This window comes from Zeugodacus cucurbitae, chromosome 4 (genome assembly GCF_028554725.1).
Source record: "Zeugodacus cucurbitae isolate PBARC_wt_2022May chromosome 4, idZeuCucr1.2, whole genome shotgun sequence".
NCBI lineage: Eukaryota > Metazoa > Arthropoda > Insecta > Diptera > Tephritidae > Zeugodacus > Zeugodacus cucurbitae.
Genome location: NC_071669.1, coordinates 5,127,242 through 5,141,399, shown reverse-complemented (window position 1 = coordinate 5,141,399; position 14,158 = coordinate 5,127,242). Strand labels below are relative to the sequence as shown.

At 36.5% G+C, this 14,158-nt stretch overlaps 5 protein-coding genes across 5 annotated transcripts; 1 reads left to right on the top strand and 4 right to left on the bottom strand.

The window, feature by feature from the left end:
- Positions 1-2,465: 2,465 nt before the first annotated feature.
- Positions 2,466-4,003, bottom strand: LOC105210662 (uncharacterized). The gene has a single exon (XM_011181751.3). The coding sequence runs from the start codon at positions 3,353-3,355 to the stop codon at positions 2,672-2,674; it is 684 nt and encodes a 227-aa protein (XP_011180053.2). The 5' UTR covers positions 3,356-4,003; the 3' UTR covers positions 2,466-2,671.
- Positions 4,004-7,534: 3,531 nt separating this feature from the next.
- Positions 7,535-8,404, bottom strand: LOC105210654 (uncharacterized). Its single transcript, XM_011181744.3, has one exon. The coding sequence runs from the start codon at positions 8,174-8,176 to the stop codon at positions 7,598-7,600; it is 579 nt and encodes a 192-aa protein (XP_011180046.2). The 5' UTR covers positions 8,177-8,404; the 3' UTR covers positions 7,535-7,597.
- A 221-nt stretch (positions 8,405-8,625) lies between these two features.
- LOC105221270 (nitric oxide synthase-interacting protein homolog) lies at positions 8,626-9,892 on the bottom strand. The gene is made up of 3 exons (XM_011198095.3): positions 9,020-9,892; positions 8,849-8,957; positions 8,626-8,782 (listed from the first exon to the last, which is right to left on the bottom strand). The coding sequence occupies exons 1-3, from the start codon at positions 9,754-9,756 to the stop codon at positions 8,711-8,713; spliced, it is 918 nt and encodes a 305-aa protein (XP_011196397.2). The 5' UTR covers positions 9,757-9,892; the 3' UTR covers positions 8,626-8,710.
- Positions 9,893-10,003: 111 nt separating this feature from the next.
- On the bottom strand, positions 10,004-11,222 carry Pgpep1_1 (pyroglutamyl-peptidase 1). Its single transcript, XM_011198084.3, has 3 exons — positions 11,082-11,222; positions 10,735-11,010; positions 10,004-10,677 (listed from the first exon to the last, which is right to left on the bottom strand). Exons 2-3 carry the CDS (start codon positions 10,978-10,980, stop codon positions 10,186-10,188), a joined length of 738 nt encoding a protein of 245 aa, XP_011196386.2. The 5' UTR covers positions 10,981-11,010; positions 11,082-11,222; the 3' UTR covers positions 10,004-10,185.
- Positions 11,223-11,301: 79 nt separating this feature from the next.
- On the top strand, positions 11,302-13,738 carry LOC105221248 (peroxisomal biogenesis factor 3). The gene is made up of 3 exons (XM_011198063.3): positions 11,302-11,504; positions 11,586-11,667; positions 11,855-13,738. Exon 3 carries the CDS (start codon positions 11,914-11,916, stop codon positions 13,042-13,044), a length of 1,131 nt encoding a protein of 376 aa, XP_011196365.2. The 5' UTR covers positions 11,302-11,504; positions 11,586-11,667; positions 11,855-11,913; the 3' UTR covers positions 13,045-13,738.
- The last annotated feature ends 420 nt before the right edge of the window (positions 13,739-14,158 follow it).

Sequence of the window (14,158 nt, the reverse complement as noted above, 5' to 3'; positions counted from 1 at the left end):
AAGAGAACTTTAAAGGACCCTCGTTTTACAAGCATGCAAGTAATCGCTGAAAAAACCAAAAGCTATCTCAAAAATCGATATTGAGAAGTGTTTCAACAATTGAAGCGCTGCTACGAATGAATAAATAAATATAAAAGTGTTAAAAAATCGATCGTGAAACTGTTTTCAAAACTCTATTTCAAAAAGTTTTTTAAATCATCTGTATGTTGTGCTCGTCCTCCGACTACGGAGATCCACCGATATTGCATATAAAGAAGCTGTCTGCTTTCAAGAGAGTTCAAGAGATTCAAAAATAACTACGTCACTGCCTCTTAGTATTTGTTGCAAGGAATATCGCGCCATAAAAGAAATTTTCATGACATTTACTCCAACCGTTCTCCAGTTATTTGTCTCAAAGTGTTGATTTAGTAAAAGTCCGCAGCGAATTCCAAATCAGATCAAAAAGGGTTTTTGATCGATAAATTTTCGAATTCGGCTTTACTACAATGTGAAAAGACAAAACTGCTTTGTCGACAATTTTGACAAGTTTGATAAATGAAATTGTTTGAGCTGTTTGTTTCGTTTCCGTTAATATTTGAAATGGTTACAATTGCGTTAGTTAAGCTACTTGTTATAGGAATCTCATCATGTATATGTTCTGTTGCAGTTACTGTGAACAAACTTGATGTAGACCCACAGGAAATACTCTAACGGCGTCAAATCGACCGAGGCGGCCAATTGACCGGGCCATTTCTTGAGATAACACGTTCACCAAACTTGGTTTTCAATAAATCGATTGTGACATTCGCTGTGTGGCTTGTGGCGCCGTCCTGTTGGAACCACATATTGTCCAAGACCATATCATCTAATTCGGTCCACAAATATTCGAATGTCATTGAGTGGTAGCGATTCATTCACCCCATTCACAGTAGCGTGTCGATTTTATTAATTAAAGAAGAAGTATGACCCAAACCGTAATTTTTTCGGGATGCAATGGTGACTCATGGAATACGTGCGGATTGCTGCCTGACCAATAAGGCATATTTTGCTTATTGACGAACTGAAAATTGAATTGAATTGAAAAAAACGGAATTTCCGTTATATTTTGAACACGCCTTGTTTTACAATATTATATGTGATCAAAAGTACAAACGTTTCGACCAGTTTTATCTTTAAAATTCTATATTTTCAATAATTTGTGGAAAAGTCTCTGTATAAAATTAGAAATTATGATAAAGTTCTTGAAATTCTGGAGATACAGAACTACGAACTCTTTTACCATGATACTAAAAATAAAAGTGGAATTTTGCGTGAGATAGCCCCAACTCGGTATAGACTAGATTAGGTTAGGTTAGTTTGTAAGGCTGTTTCCCAAAGAGAAACACACTTAGACTATAAAAGACAGTTCTTTGTGAAGCCTGGGTGCTCCAAAGATTGGCAATTAGAAGTCAACAAAGCGCCGTGTATCTACTACAAATCTGCAGAGATTTTTAACTTCTATATTCGCTAATAGTAGATAATTTCGTATACCTGGGAACCAGTATCAACAACACACAATGTCAGCCACGTAATCCAGCGCAGAATCACTCTTGCCAACAGGTGCTACTTTGGACTGAGTAGATAATTGGAAAGTAACGGACGACACTAGGAGTTTTCGAGAGGAAAATTTTGCGCAAGATTTATGATCCTCAGAACATTAGCAACGGCGAATACCGCATACGATGGAACGATGAGCTGTACGAGTTATACGACGGCATTGACATAGTTCAGCGAATAAAAAGACAGCGGCTACGCTGGCTAGGTCATGTTATCCGAATGGACGAAAACACTCTAGCTCTGAAAGTGTTCGAAGAAGGCCTTCATTCCGATGGAAGGACCAGGTGGAGAGCGACCTGGTTACACTTGGAATCTCCAACTGGCGCCGAACTGCGAAGGAAAGAGAGGAGTGGCGCGCTCTCATCGATTCGGCTATAACCGGCTAAACGGTTCAACGCCAATCACATACATACATACATATTCGCTATTTCACGAGCTTGTTCGAAAAAGTGAAATCCGAGATATATTTTTCTTGATCTCGATAAGGCGGGACATTCTAGAAGAAAGTGGTGAGATGATTCCACCTCGTCCTCCTCGATTCAGCTTCTAAAGCTAGCATCAGGTAAAATTTTAACCCTATAGCGTGAGTCCCGTTGGAACAATGGATTGTCGACTGAGATAAACTTTACTGAGAGCCCAAGTGCTAGTATAGACTAGTTAAAAAAGATTATTAGTACAAGTTATCACAGAGGTAACTCTAATATTATCTCTTTTATAGTTTGTGAAGTTACATTGATCAAGGTATCAAAAACTATTTATTACTGGTCTCCCCACTATACCAAAAATGTATATAGAATAATTAATAGTTCTATCACAAAATCTTTTTTAAATTATTTAAATTTTATTTCAACAAACAATTTAATTTATTTAAACAATTTAATTGTTATTTTTAAACACTTAATGCTACGCTTAAATTATTTTCATACAACTAAATAAAGACACGCAAACACACTGGCGTGTGAATGTAATGCATCAAGAGCATCAAAAGCATTTCGCAATAATAAAAGCATGCAAATAACAAATTTGTGCATTAAACAAAATGTCAACAACAACAAAAAAATCGAAACAAAACCGAACAAGCGTACGCAGCAGCGAACTAGCGCACGAGCTTTGCGCGGAAGCATTTCGCCTGCTGCATGGGCACACACTGCTGACGCTCCAAGTCCCAGCCAAAACCGAAATAGCAACGGCGCACGCTGAGAAAGCCGCCGACACAATGGAAATAGTATTCGCAGTTGTTGGGATGCGGGAATTGCTGATCGTACCAGCTGGTGCAGACGGGACGGCCGTAAGTGGGCGTCAACGCCAAGGACGGATTCTGCAAGAGAGCAGTGCTGCCCGGGCGCTTATTGCCCAGCGGACGCTGATAGGTGTTGAGTGGACGACGCGTGGCGAATAGATGACTGGAGGCAGTCAACTCTGCAACCTCTTTAACTGTTGTTGTTGTGGGTGCTGTTGTTGTTGTTGTCATCGCTGTGGTGGTGCTGTTGGTATTATTGCCGCTGCAGGCAAAAGACGTCTTATCGCATGACAAGACATTCGCATTGAAATATGTATCGGCGGGACATTCGCCGAGCGTGGAACGCAGCCCATCACAAATGATATATTGACTGCAATTGCCTGGATTGGCGACAATAGTGCCCTTCACCGCATCATTGCAATCTTTGTGCGAAACAAATTCGGGTGCGCCAGCAACATGTTGCAGCAACAATGTTGCCAATAGTATACTTGTGATAGCGCTTAGTTGAATTGAGCAAGAATTTAGCTTCTGAGCGCACATCTTCGGTTGTGAGTGAGTGAAATGAGTTCAGTAAAAGGTGTATGCTTAACAAAAAAAGAGTATAACTCAAATATTTTGTTATTTTCTATATATGTATGAAAATCAGCTGTTGAACTGCACTTGAACTTGTTGCGTGCCGTGGCGTACTGTGCTGTTTCGATGGCATTCGCGCGCTTTAAATAGCCGCTCGTGTTGCGCGCTCATACGAACTACGTCGCATATCGCTCACAGATGATGATGATAAATGCTGAGCAGCCGGCTGATAAGCACATCGCGTTCATTTTGGCATCTTATCTTTTTGTATCATTCACTCACCGCATTGCATTCCCGCGCTGCTGAGTCCATCTGAGTTGTGTCAACATTGTTTTGATTTTGCTGACAACATTCCATTGATAGCCGATCAGCTGTGTTGAATTTCACTTTCTTATTAAATTTTTTTGTTTTCTCCAAAACGGGCGCTTTAGTTTAGTTTTTAGGCGCGAAAATAAACAATTTTCGTTCGAAAGTTGTCTGTAGTTATTTGTTGCGTACATTGATGCGTTCGATAACTGTCTGTTAAAAGTGTTCGAAAGTACATTTTCCAAACGGCGCAATAAATAACTGAAATAACAATAATAATTATATTGTTTGTTGTATTTTCTATGCTGGAATATATACAAAGTTTGCTAAATAAAAAGTTGTTGGAAGAAAAATAGTTTGACTTAAGCGAAACTCTATAAAACTTACATAAATAAAAAAATATTGAAAATATGACTTAAGAAGAATATGAAGAAAATCAGCAAATGTGTAATAAAAATAAACAACAATGTAATAAAACTTGAAATAAGTATAAAAGTGTCAAAAATCGATCGTGAAACTGATTTCAAAACTCTATTTCAAAAATTTTGTAAGATCACCTGTATGTTGTCCTCGTCCTCCGACTACAGGGAACCAGCGGTATTGCATATAAAGAAGCCGTCTGATTTTAAGATGGTTCAAGAGATGGAAAATGGTTACACGACTGTCTTTGAGTAAATGTTATAAGGGATATCGCGCCATAAACCAAAAATAAAAAATATACTTGGCTCAGTGCATCCACCTTAACCTAGAAGACTGTCAACGTTTCATGACATTTGCAACAACCGTTCTCCAGTTATTGGTCTCAAAGTAATGAGAATTATTTACAATAGAAAACAATTAAGGAAGGGCTAAGTTCGGGTGTAACCGAACATTTTATACCCTCGCAATTTATTTATTTAACTTAATTAATATTATATAATACACAATTTGACCCACATATTCGTCATATATATTGTATAAAGTCCATTGAAAGTTGGAAACCATAATATTAGGTTAGAAGCATCGAGGTTCTCGTGTTCGATATATGGGGCCTTAAAAACCTATGGTCCGATTTCGTCGATTTTTAGAATGGGGCTGCCACACTATAAACATAGTATTTATGCAAAGATCCGCACCGATATCTTCACTAGTGCTTACTTTATATATTGTAATCTAAACGATTCAGATCGTCTTCTAAGTTCTGGTATATAGGAAGTAGACGTGGTTGTGAAGCGATTTGGCCTATTTTCACAAGATATATTTGGGATGTAAGGAAACTATTACAAACCAAGTTTCATTGAAATCGGTCGAATAGTTCTTGAGATATAGTTTGTGACCCATAAGTGGGCGACGCCACGCCCATTTTCCATTTTGTAAACAAATCTGAAGGCAGCTTCCATCTGCCATTTCTTATGTGAAATTTAGTGTTTCTGACTTTTTTCGTTAGTGAGTTAACCCACTTTTAGTAATTTTCGGCCTAACCTTTGTATGGGGGGTGGGCATGGTTATTATCCGATTTCTTTCATTTTTGGACTGTATTAAGAAGTGGCTAAAAAAACGACTGCAGCAAGTTTGGTTTATATAGCTTTATTGGTTTGCGAGATATGTACAAAAAACCTATTTGGGGGCAGCGCCACGCCCACCTCTCCCAAAATAATTAACTTTGTTGCTAGCAACTTTGTTGCGAGAGTATAAAAATATACTTAGCTCAGTGCATTCACCTTAACCTAGAACACTGTCAACATTTCATGACATTTGCTCCAACAGTTGTCCTGTTATTGGTCTCAAAGTGTTGAGAATTGTGAATTTCGTGTTTCAAGAAAACATTGTAACTTATGAAAAAAATCGTCGATGCAAAACAATGGCTTGATAAGTGTTTCGACAAATCTGTATTTCGTCGTACTAGCCTAAATGATTAACACCATGCAGGAAAGCCACAAGAGATAAAAATACCAAAAATCTTAAAAATTGCTATCGATCATTTTCTTCCTTCTTAGACTCAAAAAGTAGCACGTTCGAAAAAGATTTGATTGACATAAAGTGATCAAGATAGGAAGTCAAACAATTTTTTGGAAGGCCTCGAACATGCTACCGTTACAACAAAAGCAATACTCTAGTTGGAAATTCTGTTGAAAAATTAAGCCGTATTTTCATTGAATAACTTTCTTTAAATTTTTAGGCCAAATATTTTCAGTCCATTTAGTAAAAGTCCGCAGCGAATTCGAAATCAGTTCGAAAAGGATTTTCGATCGATAAATTTTCGAATTCGATCGATAAATTTTCGAATTCGATCGATAAACTGCTTTACCACAATGTGAAAAGACAAAACTGCTTTGTCGACAATTTTGATAAATGAAATTGTTTGAGCTGTTTGTTTTGTTTCCGTAAATATTTGAAATGATTACAATTGCGTTAGTTAAGCTACTTGTTATAGAAATCTCATCGTATATATGTTCTGTTGCAGTTACCGGTGAACAATGTGAAATACTTTATTCCTGTGAAAGTACATTCGATGCCATTGTGTATGTAACTCGACATCATTTGCATGGCCACAATGGGCACGTCTGCAAAAGTCCAGACGCTGAACTCAATTTAATACTGTTTTCAAGCATAAACCATAAATCGTTTCCTGTCCGATATTCGTACGAAAGTTCATCAATCATCGCTGGTTTGTTGGCATAGTCAATAGACTTGATGTAGCCCCACAGGAAATAGTCTAACGGCGTCAATTCGCACGACCGAGGCGGCCAATTGACTGGGCCATTTCGTGGAAAAACACGTTCACCAAACTTGGTTTTCAATAAATCTATTGCGACATTCGCTGTGTAGCTAGTGGCGCCGTGCTGTTGGAACCACATATTGTCCAAGTCCATATCATCCAATTCGGGTCAAACAGAGTCAGTTATCATTGCGTGGTAGTGATTCCCATTCACAATAACGTCCATGTCTTGATCATCACGAAAGAAGTGCGACCCATTGACGCCGCCGGCCCTTAAATTGCACCAAACCGTAATTTTTTCGGGATGCAATGATGACTCATGGAGTACGTGTGGATTGCTGCCTGACCAATCGCGCATATTTTGCTTATTGACGAAGCCATTCAGCCAGAAATTAGTCAGAAATAAGAACGGCAATAAATTGGACGCAGCGCTCTTAACGTTGAGGCCACTGACTTCGAATTTCGGTAGTAAATTTTAATAATTTCGACTCGTCGTTAGATCGTATATCATTCCAGTATGAAATAGCAAACCTTACTTAAGAGAAATGCCAAAAGAGCGGTGAAAATGTAGCGTCCCTTTTGAAAAACCCTTCACCTATACATATGTACATAATTGTTTTTTGTTAGTGATTTTTTGTCTCTTGTCTCTAAAATATCATTTTAAAACAAAATTTAGTGTCTCATCAGCGATGGTTTACATAAAGACTCACTCACCAACGGATATCTATGAGCCGCCGAAAGTATAATATTTTATGAAATCGGTTAGTGAGTTCATTTCGATCGATTTTTTTCGATACGGTTTCAATGATTTTAATGTCATATTTTTCGATCCTAACGAACCATTTTTTCGAAAAACGGATTCAATGATTAGGTCCACTAGAAAAAAAAAAGTTCAAAAGCCCGTTATATTTTAAGCCATAAAATTCTAAACATTATTTCAAATTTTACGCTAAAAAAAATAATAACGGCTACTTCCTCGAGCAGTTGCTTTAGACAGAGAATATACACTTATAAATATACATACATATACGTTCTCTGATTAATATACGTTTTTTTGATTAAATTTACGTTCTCAGACTCAATATAGTTTATTAACATTAGCATACTTTCGAGCGAAATGGAATTAAAAACACACAAACACATGCACATTTCCAATGTTTATTCACAAAAACAAAACACTTAAAATTAAAATTACAAAAAATTATTTAAAACCTAAACGCATGCGCGCGCGCCGCCTTAAAACACTGCGCCTCTTTGAGTGGCATGCACTTCTCCTGCAGATAATCCCAGCCGTAACCGAGGCTGCAGCGCTGAATGCTCAAATAGCCGCTCATGCAACGATAGTAGTACTCACAGCGCTGTTGGTATGGAAAATACGCATCTACCGTGGCTTTGCATTGTGGGTGTGTTGACAAAGTGCTTGGCAACAACAAGCCGCTTGTTGTCGTGCCAATTGTCGTAGTGGCGGTATACTCACCAGGCGCTTGCGCTGGTAAAACGCTCTGTTGTTGCACCTCTGCTGCGGGCTGCGCTTTCGAACTTGTGCACTTGGAACCATCATCATCTATAGCACATTGTTGTTGCTCTACATCAAAGTAGGTGCCGACAGGACACAGATCGGTGAAGGACTCATCGCCCAAACAGTAAATGTAGGATAGACAATCGTTCTCGATGGCCACAAATGTGCCTTCAGCGGCATTTTTGCACTCCTTGTATGACACTGCTTGAGTGTGAGTAATGATGAGTGCCAAAAGTGAGATGATTTTCACAAAAGTTGTTTGCATTTTAAGGATTTATTTTTTGCTTATATAAAAACACTTATTTTTTTTAGTTTTTTAATCAAATTATGCACTTTCTTGTACGCGCTTGCAATTGCTTGCTTTCTAATGTCTCTGTAGCATTTCAGCGCTTTTATATGCGATTGAGTAGAAGGTCGCCATTGACACTTGTACCTTTGAACGTATTGCGTTTTTAATATCGTTTGTTGACTTTATACTTGGCATTGATGGATGCTGTTATCTTGTAGTTGGTTTGACCGATAGTTCTGTTACCTATCGCAGTCAATGAACTTAGAAAATATTTCAAGTGTGCAGCATTTATTTAGGTTAAGGCCAAATGCAAAGATAAGTGAAACATAAAACAAGTGTGATTTTTTATCTACAGCTAGAAATGTATATGTATTCATTTCTAACGTGAATATGAATTTTCTTTAATTTCAAAACTTGAAGACATATTATATAAAATATTAATTGTGGAGTTTTTTTATTGAACACAAGCTACTAAAAATATTAACTCGCTAATCTTATATAAAAAATATTCTAAACCTGCAACATTGGACGTTTTTCCTTGGCATTTAAATTGTCATTGGTCATCGCATAGCCGGTACCACCCTATAAATAGAAAAAATATTTTCATGTTACATATGTATGACACTAAACAACTATTCGCAAACACACTCTCTGCAAGAGTATAATATCCTTTTCCGTTAACTTCTGATTCGTCAATGGATGTATCATATCTTTCTTAATTAATTTCTCTACACATTCCATAGTAACCACATCGCCACTGAAAAGTAAATGACTTATTAGTAAAATACTTATATTGTATATCATACAATTGCTACATACGTTGGGCGCAGCACAGCGCAAGGTACAGCATTGCTGAGTATATCGTGTGTTACGGGACACATGTAACGCGCTTCTTTTGCTATAAGCGAACGACTATTATCACCATCCTTGAGTAGTGTGAATTTTACATTTATTAAATCTTTTACTTTTAATGGCTTCTCCGAGACTGGACAATAAATAGTTGAATCAGGCTTTTTGGCCTTTGCTACACCAGCATTTGGACACTCGGATGGCACCCAGAAACTAGGTAACTTCTTTTCATTGCCATTGGTCATGTTAGAGATGGAGCCGCCGGCCGCAGCTACGGCAGCTGCCGATGTGCTTGGAGTTATCGTTATAACGTCAGCTAATTTTTTATCGTTGGCACTCTCATTGACTGGTTTGCCAGCGTTAACAAACTTTTCAATGCATTTTTGTTGCTTAAGATTTAACTCCTGCGCGTTCTCGGTCTCCTCGAGCCGTCGCAAACGTTCGTATTCCTTCAGTTTACGACTGTATTCATTTTTCCTTGTAATTATATATTGCAAAATGGCTTCCTTATCGAAGAGGTAGCCTTCTTTAGTTATCACTGGATTCCGACAAGGTTGTAAAGTTAAAGAACAACAATCGAAGGACTTCACTGAGTCTTTACCAAGGCGTTGTGCGTTGGTGCCATAGCCTGATTCAGCAGCATCACGTCGCTTTTCATTGTATGTATACACAGCACCGGCGGTGCAGTTGCGAGCGTGCCGCGTCATTTTTAAATAATATTTTACAGATTTTTATAAATACCAAACTCTTTGAAGGTATTTTCAGTAAAAATTATTTACGGAGTGTGAAAATAGAAAAGGAAAAACCATAACAATATTTAGTACTGCCAAGTTACATGTGGATTTAGGATTTAAATGCTGCCAATCATTTCAAATTCCGAAAAAAAGTGTTTACAATTCTACTAGTTAAATTTACATATATCGCTGACCACAACAAAAAATAAAATAACTAACATTTTATTAAATATTTTTCAATATATTTGTAAAATTAGTAAAACATACATATTAGTAAATTGATATGCAAATGAGTTATAGTACTTAGCTAGATTATATAAATTACAAACTTTTATATTTTATCATGTTAATAAAATCGTAAGACACAAAAGATTAAAAAGGCTATATAAGCATATCTTTGCATCAGCAAAGTTTATTCTTGTTTTCCGTAACTTGACGAATGCATTCTTCAATTATTCTCAACACAACCTCCTTCGTCTCTTCTGATGTGAATGGACAATTTACAGGTGGTACATGTATGAATAATGTGCGATCCTTATTTCTATCGAGAGATTTTAGATATATGTATCCACACAAATAATTACCGACATCATCAGAGCTTTTGAGGACCGTTAATGTTTCCGGTTCAACATTGAAAGTACTCTGTATCGCGTCATTGATAGCAGTTGGAGTACACTCGCATGATTCAGCAACTACTTGAACGATTTTGTCCACATCTAAGCCACAATGTAAAGTGTGATTATCGTCAATAGTGGAGTGACAATTCACCAAGCATGCTGAAGCTTTTGGTAGATGTTGGCGAGCATAGTCCGGTCGTGTAAATTTATGGTTATAAGCCAATTTCTCAACATGAATGCAACTTGCACTGCCATGCACTCCACAATGTATAACAAGCTTTTAAAATATAAATGTTACATTTTTGCAATAAATATAAAGATTGATTTTTCCTACCTCTGGGTTGTGTGACCATATTTCATCGACAGCTTTGTCCACCGCTTCATACTCTACTTGTACTTCACGTTTATCTAGTTTAAAATGGTGTCCATGCCAAGTAAGCTCATCTGGTAAGAGACGTACAGCTTCCCAACTGGCATTCAAGTCTTCGTGTCCAACAAATGGGCCAAATCCAGTTACTATAATTAACTTCTTGTTAGCTACCTCGACAGCTGCTTCAGATTTGACTTGCGGTTGAGCCATATTGTCTGATGCCTTCAAGTGTATCTTTAACTATGCCGTGATATTGATAAAACTCTTTGTTCAACGTTAATTGCTTATTTACTTAAATTATATTTATTTACCACTTAAGATATGATTAAGTTTTATCTATTTACACCCCCTACTTGTTGTTTCAACTGTCAAAATACTTAACCCTTGTGTAGTAATGCGAATAAAGTTATTACGGAATTATTTCCAGCGGTATCCGAAAGGTTAAGCTTTTGAAGCAACTCTGACTTTTTTCCAATTCAGTAGAAAAAAAATTGAAAGAAATGTCATTTGTTTTTTGTTGTTATTATTTCAATTCCTGACCAATTGTTTGACAGTGGAAGATATTTCGCTCTGCTGGTTTTCAACTTATTGAATAAATAAACATCGGACTTCGCACTTTACTGATTTACTTCAGTTTTAAAGAAATACTTTATGAAATAATATTGCATTAAGTAATCCTTTGGAAGAAGTACAACATTTCACATAAAGTCTGACGATACAAGTGCTGTATATCTGTATGTACACATAGCATTGCTTCAAGAAGCAAATAAATCAGTGCCAATCAATAAACGATATGAATAATTAAATATTTCTAGTAATGAGACGATAAATGTGTGGGCAGTGAAAGAAGGAGGCAACGAAACAATTGTAAAACTATACTAACCAAATAAAATCAAAGTAAGTAGTATTTGTATTGATTTGAGTGTACAAAATGGGTGGATAACCATCAAAAGTGGTTTAAAGAAAGTGAGATAATCTAATCTTAACCGGTTCCCTTCAATGTTAAATCGTTTTAAAGACCCGCTGCACTTTGTACACTACTTTAGATTTTATGATATGACAAAAGCGCTCATTTCCATTCCAGCAAAAGGAGATATTTGAAGTATTTTCGGAACATCGTTACAAGCTCACCAACAACTAAAAATGTTCGGTAGACTTCGAGATTTTGTTACACGACACCGTCGGAAATTCATAGTTACAGGCGTTGTAGTTGGAGGCACATACGTAGCCATCAAATATGCACAGAAAAAGCTTATCGAATATCAAAAGCGACAAGCACGCGAGTTTTTCGAAAAGACAAGGCGTATGCAACATTTTGAGACAACAGAACATACCTGTAATAAGGTAATCATTGGTATGGGCACCGAATTGTATGCAGCCATAATACGTGAATGCAATACCGACGCATTGCTCGAACAACTACGTCAGAATCCAACTAATAAACTAGAATTATGGGAAGAAATGAAGATTGTCGCCTTCACGCGTCTCACAACATTTATTTACGCCTCATCAATGCTAGTCATTGCCTTGCGTGTACAAATGAACTTGCTCGGTGGCTACTTATACCAGGACGTCACCATGGAAAGAAAACAGATCGCGGAAGAACTGAAACAGCAGTATCTCTCACTCATTGGTTATTTCATACATGATGGTGGCTTAAGTGAGCTAATACGTGTGATACGTGCAAAAGTGCTTGTTGTTATGAAGACATTACCGCTGATGAAACGCTTTAGTCTCTCAGATATCGAACAACTCTTCTGGACACTACAAATGGCAATCAACAGCGATGTTGGTGATCCCAATGCAAAAATGGCAACATATTTGCTGCCACCGCAAGTACCAGAATACAATACAGTAGGACCACTGCTGCAGAAAATGTACAATGAAACCTTGGACTTGCTGGAGAGCGACGATGCTGCCAGTGTGTGCTCAAACAGCATCTGCCGTGGATTCTCGTTAACAGTAGATGCCATTGCCGAAAGTATGGGTGAAACATTAACACAAGCGCAAAAAAGTGCAACCAATGAAGAAAATAAAAGCAAACCAAATGGCGATGGTGGCGATGCGTTAGCCGCAAATAGTGTGCTCAGCATAAATAGCATAGAAATGGCTTTAGCTAAACTTATACCGGTTGTAAGTGGTTTAACAGCGCAAGGTTTTGATGAAAAATCGCGTCCACAGAATTTAGCCACCTCGCTGATCACTTTCTATTTGGTGGATGAAAAGAGCAAAGTATTCGGTGCGAATGTGTATGAAACGTTTAGCTCCACATAAATCGTTTGATTGTGACATGTACTACAACAAATAGGAGGCCTTTGAAACGCAAACCAACTTTCGACTGCTGTTCAACGAAGTTTAAGTTTTTCAATATTTTGTGCTGCAATAACAAAAATGTACCTACAAACACTTATAACATGAAAAAATAGCTTTTTAAAGATAACAAATCATAGCAGCAGAAAACATATTTAAAAACAGATCTTATAAAGATTAGTTAGTACCAGGTAGAATTTTATAAATTCACTAAAGCAGATGGTATTGGAGTAAACATAATTTTTTTTTTCAATTTTATTTACTCAAATTCATTGTGACCTTAAACGCAATAAGCTGGTTTTGAAAACATTTTTTTAACTAAAAATAATTAAATATAACATTTCTATAAAATAGTAAACAGCGTTGCAGTGACATATAAAAAATAACGGTATATTTTGTATGAAAATAAAACGAAAAAAGAACCATTCATTCCAAAAAACGTATCTAAACGAACAAGGAACAAAGAACTTTCCACCATAATTTATTTATTGCTTTAATTATATAACCGAAATTATTTGTAATGCATTACATAAGTAATTATTTGGCGCTAACTATAAATTGTTCAAAAAAATATGTATTATATAAATCAATATGTGTATGTATGTAACAGCATATTTTTGTGACTGGGAAATATATTTAAACTTGTAATTTATAAAAAGCGGCTATTGTCATTAGTTTTCTTGGTAAGAGGAGGGGGAGGGCAGAACGGCAAGAGTTAGGTGCTTTGTTTCGGAATTCGAACACACTTTTTTGTTAATATCATGTCATATTATGCAGTAACATGTAATTATATAGTTTTCTGGTTGTGCGGTTATGCCTAAGTAGTAATTAAAAACTAATTTTATTGAGGTTAGGATTTTTGTTTTTTGTGGTTAAAAATTCTGAAAAAATATTTTCTTTTGCTGTACGGTACATTATAATGTGTTTAATACTAAAATTTATATTAAATATCTATAAAAAAATTTTTAAATTAAGAAAATTTTATTAATTGAATATAATATTAACAAAAGTTATAACTGAGCTTCCACCTTTATATTTATTTGTATATATTATTATGTATTATTTTTAACCTGCGTCC

Bases quoted from the DNA above. Each gene is read 5' to 3' on its own strand.
- LOC105221248 (XM_011198063.3), top strand. From the start codon at position 11,914: ATGTTCGGTAGACTTCGAGATTTTGTTACACGACACCGTCGGAAATTC.
- Pgpep1_1 (XM_011198084.3), bottom strand. From the start codon at position 10,980: ATGGCTCAACCGCAAGTCAAATCTGAAGCAGCTGTCGAGGTAGCTAAC. The intron at 10,678-10,734 runs GTAGGAAAAATC...ATATTTTAAAAG, and splicing joins TATGGTCACACAACCCAGAG to CTTGTTATACATTGTGGAGT.
- LOC105210654 (XM_011181744.3), bottom strand. From the start codon at position 8,176: ATGCAAACAACTTTTGTGAAAATCATCTCACTTTTGGCACTCATCATT.
- LOC105210662 (XM_011181751.3), bottom strand. From the start codon at position 3,355: ATGTGCGCTCAGAAGCTAAATTCTTGCTCAATTCAACTAAGCGCTATC.
- LOC105221270 (XM_011198095.3), bottom strand. From the start codon at position 9,756: ATGACGCGGCACGCTCGCAACTGCACCGCCGGTGCTGTGTATACATAC. The intron at 8,958-9,019 runs GTATGTAGCAAT...TTTACTTTTCAG, and splicing joins TGCGCTGTGCTGCGCCCAAC to TGGCGATGTGGTTACTATGG. The intron at 8,783-8,848 runs GTGTGTTTGCGA...TTCTATTTATAG, and splicing joins ATATTATACTCTTGCAGAGA to GGTGGTACCGGCTATGCGAT.